At 43.0% G+C, this 9,380-nt stretch overlaps 1 protein-coding gene across 2 annotated transcripts in view; it reads left to right on the forward strand.

Moving 5' to 3' along the window:
* Window positions 1–7,508, forward strand: part of msna (moesin a) — a 28,727-nt gene extending 21,219 nt beyond the window's left edge. For both annotated transcript variants that reach the window (XM_061248078.1, XM_061248079.1), the window contains 8 exons: window positions 355–501; window positions 822–918; window positions 1,098–1,261; window positions 2,617–2,747; window positions 3,210–3,370; window positions 3,940–4,032; window positions 5,628–5,858; window positions 7,123–7,508. In XM_061248078.1, the coding sequence (XP_061104062.1) occupies window positions 355–501; window positions 822–918; window positions 1,098–1,261; window positions 2,617–2,747; window positions 3,210–3,370; window positions 3,940–4,032; window positions 5,628–5,858; window positions 7,123–7,287 (1,189 nt within the window). In that variant the 3' untranslated portion in view covers window positions 7,288–7,508. The remainder of the gene's footprint in view (window positions 1–354; window positions 502–821; window positions 919–1,097; window positions 1,262–2,616; window positions 2,748–3,209; window positions 3,371–3,939; window positions 4,033–5,627; window positions 5,859–7,122) is intronic.
* Window positions 7,509–9,380: the final 1,872 nt, after the last annotated feature.

Below are 9,380 nucleotides of genomic sequence, written 5' to 3' on the forward strand. Positions count from 1 at the left end.
GACCTCACGTGCGTCAGAGGAGAATGTGTGCTTGTCTACACTCCCACGTCAGGAGCGGGGACCTTTGAGCTTGGATGTGGCCTCCATGATTTCACGTTTTGAAAGAGGAAAATGGGGGGGAAAGCTTTCTATTCAGTGCTGCTGTAGAATTGTTACTTCTGTAAAGACACCTCGGCTGAACTAGTAGTGTTTGTATTATTCATAGGTTTACTTTGGTCTAAAGAGAGGATGAAGTTAAATAAAAAGCATTCCATTTCCAGGACTTAGAATATTGTGTTTTGTGTTGTTTTGTATTGCATTCTATTGGTACGATAAACCTAAATCATTTCCTGGTGCTTTTGTTGTCCTCCACAGAGAGGACTCTATGATGGAGTACCTCAAGATCGCTCAAGACCTTGAGATGTATGGCGTCAACTACTTCAGCATCAAGAACAAGAAAGGATCAGAGCTTTGGCTGGGAGTGGATGCGCTGGGACTCAATATCTATGAACAGAGTGACAAGTAAGTCTGTGCCAAATCGTCAGTCCTGTTCCCATGGACACCAAAAATGCAGTTTCCTCTGCAGAGGGAGTAAAGTGGGCTTTTTTTTGTCAGAAGGAACAACAGTATTTGATGACTGTTTTCTCCCTGATGTCTGCAACAGTTAGTTCCAGTCTGTACAGAGTGATGCATTGCAGATGACAGCATGATGTATCATTTACAGAGACTGTCATTCCTGCTATGCACCTGAAATGTAATGTGACATTCTTCTAGTCGCCTTAAGCAGATGCCTTAACTTATGTTAATTTGGGGCCCTCACGTCAATTTCTTTTAATCAACAGGATGACACCTAAAATTGGATTCCCTTGGAGTGAGATTAGAAATATTTCCTTCAACGACAAGAAGTTTGTCATAAAACCAATCGACAAGAAAGCGCCGGTACGTAAAAAATCTTCATCAGTATTGTGGGTTAACCGGTTAATTAGGCATTTGACCCTTGTGGCGATCTGTTCAAAATGGCCGGGCAACGCCTAAGCAACCGCATAGTGCCGCGAATTGGAGCGGGCTCCTGTTGTTAGTTCTTCGGGTGGATGACGGACCGATCTTTGGCTTCGCAGGACTTTGTGTTCTATGCGCCGCGTCTGCGCATCAACAAACGCATCCTGGCGCTGTGCATGGGCAACCACGAGCTGTACATGCGCCGGCGTAAGCCCGACACCATCGAGGTCCAGCAGATGAAGGCCCAGGCCCGCGAGGAGAAGAACCACAAGAAGATGGAGAGGTCAGTGGGAAAATGCACCTTTTTCTGTCGCCCGGTTTGTTCCGACGCGCCGCTTTACATCACGGTGCACTTTCCGAACGCGTGTTACATTACAGTACAGGTCATTTTGCAGACGCTCTTATCCAGAGCGACGTACGATAAGGTGCAAATCAAACTCGGGGACAAGTGCGTTGAGGGCCCTAGAGGAAAATGCAGTCCTAGCATAATCGCATAGATACATAGATTGAACGTACCACAGTTGGCAGCTAGAATACCATGAATACTACAATAACTATACATAAGTGCTATTATAGTCTATGGCATATACAAGGCTAAAATTGGTAGAGAGGTTGTGAAGGAATGCTGCAGCCTGAAGAGATGAGTTTTCTGCGCTTGAAAATGGTCAGACTCTGACATCCATGGGAAGGTCATTCCCCCACCGTGGGCCAGAACAGATAGAAGTCGGTTACAGGCACGACTCGTGCTTTGTGCTTGATGTGGTCCTGTTATAGAAGAAGACATACTTTATTGAACCCCATGGGGCAGCCACAGTGCAACAAGGCCTTGAACAAGCTGTGCAGAACTTACCGTGGCAACAGCAGTGCTTTAACCTCCAACCTTCCCGGTCCCAGTCTTGTACCTTAGCTACAACGCTACAGGCTGCCCCAGTGGAACCTATAATGGAGTGGCCAGCACTGCACTAAAACCTATTCCCTGTGCTGGCTGCCCCAGACGGGGACCTGCTCCGAGCCATTATAAACCGCTGCTCTTAGTGGTTCCTTATTAAAACTAGCTGGCATGAACACTGTGCCTTCACTGAGGCATGTCTTTCAAATAAAACAGTGCTTTTACCTAGAATTTCTACCAGATTAGACTGTGAAATAGATGCCCGTTTATGTTTCTAAAGAAAAAAGAAAAAATGTAAATTGTAATCAGCTAAAGTATATGGTTGGTTTTCAACATACCTTTCTCACACCAAGCTGAGAGCCCGTCCAATACTGATAGATGTGTGCTTGGTTCTGCAAGCATTGATTTTAATTAAATGAAGTTATAGTTATAATAGCCACCCTATGGCTGCAGGTGATTTGAAACCTGCACCTGTGGAATTACCTCTTCTAATAGGGGCAGAGAACGAGGTTGTGTTCAATAATATGTGCTCAAGCATAGTGGCTCTAAGGTTGTAAGGTAGTTCTAAGATGTCCCTAACTTGACTGAACAGTGCAGCAGGGAGAAGGCCCCTGTGATTGTGTTTAGATTGCAGGAGCGCTGTAGAAGAGGTTTTTACAATGAAAAAAAAGGAAGGAAGACGGAAGAAGCCGTCATTGTTCATTATCTCTCTGTGATGAAGCAGGCCTCTCTCCTCATCTCTTCTTTAGGGCACTGCTGGAGAACGAGAAAAAGAAGAGGGAAATCGCAGAGAAGGAAAAGGAGAAGATTGAGAAGGAAAAGATTGAGCTAATGGACAGACTGAAGCAGATAGAAGAGCAGACAAAAAAAGCTCAGCAAGGTGGGAGTCCAGACAGCTCCATCCAGCACACGCAACCATAACACTTACAATGGCTTGGCAGTAGAAAATGCATTTGGTGTGATTGTGAGAGTTGTCTTAAAGGAGTCTTTTTAAAATGTTTTTATTGTGTGTGTGTGTGTGTGTGTATGTGCGTGCATGGGTGTGTGTGCATGTTGTTCTGTATGCTTGTCTGTGTGTGTGTGTGTGCTTGTCTGTATGTGCATGTGTGTGTGCTTATCTGTACGTGTATGTGTGTGTGCGTGCGTGCATGTGTGCACGTGTGTGTGCTTGCATATGTGTGTGTGTGCTTATCTGTGTGTGTCTGTATGTGTGTGTGCGTGTCTGTATGTGTGTGCGTGTGTGTGCTTTTCTGTGTGTATGTGTGTGCTTGTGTGTGCTTGTCTGTGTGTCTGCATGTGTGTGTGCGCTTGTATGTGTGTATGCGTGCGTGTGTTTAAACAGAACTGGAGGAGCAGACCAAGCGTGCTCTGGAGCTGGAGCAGGAGCGTAAGAGCGCTCAGGAGGAGGCGGAGCGGCTGGAGAAGGAGCGCAGGATGGCGGAGGAGGCCAAAACGGCTCTGCTGCAGCAGTCAGAGAACCAGATGAAGAACCAGGAGCACCTGGTACATTCCCCCTTCACCAGGACAGCCTGTTACTATGGGAACACCGTTTATTATCTCCCCCCTCATACCCTCCTATAAAACGGCAGTTTTTCTTGTGCTGAGCAGTTTGAGGTTATTATATCGTATTGTCATTACCGTATCTTTTCTTATCAGTATCTGAAATTGACTGTTTTGGTAATTTGTCTATTTTTTGTCTGAATGTGTTGTACTGTGGTCTGTATTAATAAGTCTTTATATTCTGGATGTAATTGTAACGCTCACAAACACCAGCATAGAGAGATAAGTGTAGCCAAGTGAAAAGGGGAAGACTGCTTCCATACATTCAGAAATCAAAGCTTATTACCCTGAATGATAGACCCCCTGATGTGTGGTAATCTGCACAGGAGATTTTGATTGAATACCTAACTTCTAATGTTTCAAATTAGGGCTTGAATTGCAAATTGCATCAAAGCTGATAGAGAGGTTATCAGCGTGAGTTGATTAATGCCAAAGGGTCCGGTGGTGATTTTAAAAGCACATCTCTCTTGCCTTTCCCTTGAGAACATTCTTTGGATACGATTTCTCCACAGGCCACCGAGCTTGCCGACCTGACCTCCAAAATTTCCCTCCTGGAGGACGCCAAGAAAAAGAAAGATGAAGAAGCTGAAGAGTGGCAGAAAAAGGTGACCAATCTCCAAACAACATGTCACTATCTAATCATGAATATCGTCTTTGATATACAGCACTTTATTATTCATGTGATTATCTAATCAGCCAAATGTGTGGCAGCGTGGCAATGCATAAAATCATGCAGATGTGATGTTCACATCAATCATCTGAATGGGGAAAAACGTGATCGAAGTGACTTTGAGCTTGGAATGATTGTTGGTGCCAGACAGGGTGGTTTCGGTATTTTATAAATTGCTAATCTCCTGAGATTATTACACACAACAGTTTCTAGAGTTTGCAGAGAATGGTGCCACAAAAACGTCCAGTCAGCAGCAGATCTGCGGGCAGAAAAGCCTTGTTAATGAGAGAGGTCTGAGGAGAATGGCCAGACTGGTCAAAGCTGACAGGAAAGTGATAGTAACACACCAAGCCTCAAACCTCTAAGTGCTGCTTCTGCTACAGCAGCAGAAGACTTAATAAATTGAATGAATACCGAATAAAGAAGTAGAATGAAAAAGGCTTCCCCTTTCAGTACCCCTTGAGTATTTGTATCGTCTACATCTCGCCCTGCTGGGACACTGCTAAATGGGTGAGGCCCAAAATGACCTCTGACCGGAGGTGGTCAGAGGTCATCTTGGGTGTCTCCCAGTCGCTTAAGAGTGCTTTTCACTGTTCCACACCAGCAGGAAGATCCTGTTTGCGCGGGAGGAGACATCTGGTGCTCCGTTGTGATGCCTTTCGCATATCCTTGAAAGCATGCCGTTCTGAATGGCCAGTCCCACATGTCCTGCCATTGTGTTTGCTTGAGTAAACACCGATGTGTGTGCCCTGTGGCCCGGGGCCCTAGCTATCTTTTCCCCCGTCACACTGCTAATGGGGAGCCAAGCTAAAGCAGTGCTCATCCCTTCAGAAAATGTTGCAGTTGTGTGATTCCGCGAAAGCATCCAGTATAGCAGGACTTACGTAGAGGTGGGTCTTTTACAGTACTGTATCGAGTAAGATATTCTACACATTAGCCCAATTGGTGGTTCCAAATTGGTGAATTGAAGATGCACCACAGAAATTGGCATGAACCTCAGAAAGATGGTCATGGTTGACCATCACGAAAGAGGTCTGTCATTTTAATGTCTTCTTTTCATTTTAATGTCTTGACCTATGATGCTATTAAGTTTTAAGGGACAATAGGTAAGATTTTTGTGTTAAAACATTTTTACAAGACCATTGTAAATCCCTTCCTATAACTGAAAAAGGCTCACTGACATGTTGACTCACCCTCTGTATGTGTTCATAGTCCTTAAATTCGAGTTTCAAAATATACAGTTGACGGCCCGACACTCATTGTATATATATATAAACATTGCATAACTGTGCAATAATTCAATCTCATTGGTTGAAAATTGGTTTCAATTACCAGTCAATGGCGTTTCAATGTCAGCGCGTTTACAGGGAAGGGGGATGGATAAACAATATTAGTTGCTGTTATTCCTCTCTTGACCGTTAGAAGTCCGAAATGACCTATTGTACCTTTAAATTAAGAATATATGAAAATAATAGAAAAGTTTGAGCCCTGAGGCCCTGCTGTAACGCCTTGGTCGGTGGTGGTTTGCAGGCCATTATGGTGCAGGAGGACCTGGAGAAGACCAAAGACGAGCTGAAGAACAAGGTGATGGCGTCCCACGTGCCCGAGCCGGTGCAGCCGGAGAACGAGCACGACGAGAACGATGAGAGCAGCGCCGAGGCCAGCGCCGAGCTCACGTCCGCCGCCGGGTACAAGGACCGCAGCGAGGAGGAGCGCATGACCGAGGCCGAGAAGAACGAGCGAGTGCAGAAGCACCTGCTGGTGAGGCGGCCTCCGCGAATGACACGCAACGAGAATGCTAAGCAACAGGGCTGATTGGCTTGCGGCGGACATTTTGAAAATCTTGTGCCATGTTGTCAGGAAGGGTATATTATTATTAAACATTATGTATACAGGGTAAGTTGACTGAGCGAGCATGCTCTTTTGCAGCAACGCCCTGTTAATGCCTCCTCAAGTAGCCTAACCTGCATGTCTTTGGACCTGTGCTTCACGTGGTCCTCAAGTTGGACCTATGGCTTATTACACTGTAGAAATTGCATGTCCTAGGGTTCTATGGTTCAGCTAGCACTTGGCCCCATACCCTGGTATCTGTTAAGGCACTGCTCTATTGCAGTGGTTCTCAACATTGGTCCTGGGGCCCACCATTGTATACTGGTTTTCGTTGTTCAATTTTCAATTGCAAGCTGTTTAATATTCTTAATTAGGTGATTTAATAAACCAACAAAACTGGGATTTGTCTGTGGTCGGGGTAGAAACGGTCTTGTTTTTTTCTGTGTACCCCCCTTACTTCCTGACCAATGAAAGTATTAGATTTGCAAACATTACTTTTGCATGCAAATCACGGTCCGCTTCTTTTGGAGCTGTGCGAAACTGTTTTAAAAAAATTGGTTTTGAGTATGTAGGTCAGGAAGCGGCCTAGACTCCTGAATACATTACGATTACTTCCTTACACCTCTGCAAGCCATCATACATTGTGTTTTGTGCTGATTACTAAAATGTATGATGATCAGGGACATGAGATGGTGCCTTTGAGTCTTTTGTTCTGCACGTTATGTACTGCGTGTAACTTACTCAGGAAAACCCACAATCAGTGTAATATGAAACCATTTCATCTGACTAATGACTCATCCATTTTATGTAATCATTTCCATTTGCTAGAGTCTATGCCTGTTGATTGTGACAATGGGTTACTTTGCCCTCTAATAACTCCCTTGCAATATGTGCATCTGTGTGGCTGAGGCCAAAATGAAATGCTGAAAATGTACAAAGAACTGTACAAAAATAGCTACCACTTTAGTCGATGATTGTCATGCTGATATCTCTGCTGAATAATGTCTGCATAATTTTCCATAAAATACTGTAATGTATACAACGTATACATAAACTAGCTGTATATATATATTATTATTATCTTTGTTAATTTAGCGAGTTTGGAAGTAAAACCATTATCGGTGACCTCCGAGACTCCACTGTTTCGCGCTAACGAGCTACCACCGCCTCTTAAACATGTTGTGTCTTCATCTAGGCTCTAAGCTCAGAGCTCGCCAACGCTCGTGACGAAACCAAGAAAACCCAGAACGACATGATCCACGCCGAGAACGTCCGGGCGGGACGGGACAAGTACAAGACCCTGCGGCAGATCCGGTCAGGCAACACCAAGCAGCGCATCGACGAGTTTGAGTGCATGTGATCGAATTTCAACCCCGAGACACTGCTGGCAGGGGAGCCACGACCAGGCCTTTCCGTTTCACTGCAAACCTGCCTTAACATGCTACCGTTCCTTCTCCAAACAGGGTCAATGTAAGATATCCTAGTCCCAGTCAATAAACTTAAACAGTTCCTTGTGAATCTGGAGAACTGCATTGTTAGGTTTTTAGAGTTATATTAAATTCTAATTTTTTTGGGGGGGGGGGGGGGGGCTTTTTCTTTCCAGCAGTTTTTCATAAGTTTGTCAGTGCTCTCATTCTAATTAAGTAGTATATGTTTTAGGGTAACGGTTAAAAAACAATGTTTGTCCATTCAGTATCGTCATTTTTTTTAGTTAACACCCACTTTAAATATTTATATCATTGTTCATAGTGCATTTGGACCGGTACAATTTGGACATGCCAGTTTTAAATTATAAATTTAAATTCTTTGAATGAATTAATTTCTTATGCTTTCTTATGCTTTCAGTTTTAACCTCAAACACACATTTCTAGTTTTTATATTAACATTTGATGTAGGTATTTGAGTAGGGCCCAGATACAAGTTTAACTGCAAGTTACCAACTTCACCATGTTTTAGAATTTTTATATTATCAAAGGGGATACTTTTCATAGAAGGTATTTCACAGATTTGTGTACAATCACAAGCAATAATTAGAATAGAGCAGTTCATCTCAGTTTTGTTGGTCCCATTCCAAGTAATAATTGCTTGGTGGGTTCTCCATTGTTTGTCAAATCATTGAAGTAGGATAATGTAACAAATTGTTCTTTTAAGATTTTGGCATATTTTAATTTTAACCTTTGTTTGTTCATTTTGTTCAAGATTGTTCATTTTTTTTACTTGGATGGTGGCATCATTGTAATGGCACTCCTTTTCTCTTTAAAGCTTTGGAAGGCAAACCTTTGCAGTATTATATTCAAAGAGTATCAGAGTGGGTTAAACAGTGTTCATTTGTTGGAATGTTGCTCTTCTTGTAGTGCCATATTCATATTTCCTAATGATCCTTATTCCGCGTGTATCTGCTATGAGTCATAGCCATGCACAGTAGAAATTAGGAGATTCTTTTTTATATAACAGATATTTGCAAAATAAAATTCATTATGAGACATTGGCTGTTTTAAAGCACACCTTGTTCTGAGACTTTCCTCACACATTTAATTCAATTTGTCTTGAATTACATAACAGATACTCCATGATTACATAAACATGGACGTATTACTAATGTCAGAGTCCATTTCTAGCTTTTTGTTAATTAAATTATGTTTGACGGAAAACCATAATGAAGCATAAATAAGGATGTTGATATTGCATTGCGATTTTAGCACCATGCAGTGCCTTTCACCAAAAAAATACAAGCTGGCTGCTTACATTTGAACTGTCAATAAAATTGAAGAAAAAAAAGACACATTTGTATGAGTGAATTATTGTAAGCTTGTGAAGCATACCGCAGTGCTTGAGGTGGGAGAGAATGCAGCGGTTGCAGTAATTGGACTGAAAGTGGTATGACAATGGATCTGTTGGGGCTGTGATTGGAACACGGTCACAGGTCTGGAGCATTTCATTTTGCAGTATGTCAAATAATTCAGGAAAAATGATCAAAAGGAAATGGAATTGGGGGTTTGAATTTTTTGCGGGTTTTAAAATTGAAACATTAGTCACGGTTCACGAGCCAGTAGGTTCGGCGTTCCTTAGGATGGGTGTCGATCCAGGCTGCCTGTGTTTTAGAAATGCAACATGTCCTTGTGTGTTCATTCTGTGCGAGCGATTCGTATTGAGGAGTATCCTGTGCCCTTTGAAACGGGCGACGTGCAACATTTGGTCTACGAGTTTGCCGATGGCAAAAGGAGGCTCTGCTGTGTGTTGTGCAGGGCCCTTGTGTGAAGAGGGTTGTGATGTAAAAACCTTGTTTATGAAGGGCAGACTGCATAGTAACGGGAGCCTGACTCGGCTTGACGCTGAACTCTTTAAGAGTATCATTGTGATATACAGTGCTGTGAAAAAGTATTTGCCCCATTCCAGATTTGCTCTATTATTGCATATTTCTGGCACTGAATGGGATCTTTAGACAAAAATAGA

The sequence above is a fragment of the Conger conger genome, chromosome 7 (genome assembly GCF_963514075.1).
Source record: "Conger conger chromosome 7, fConCon1.1, whole genome shotgun sequence".
In the NCBI taxonomy this organism is placed as follows: Eukaryota; Metazoa; Chordata; class Actinopteri; order Anguilliformes; family Congridae; genus Conger; species Conger conger.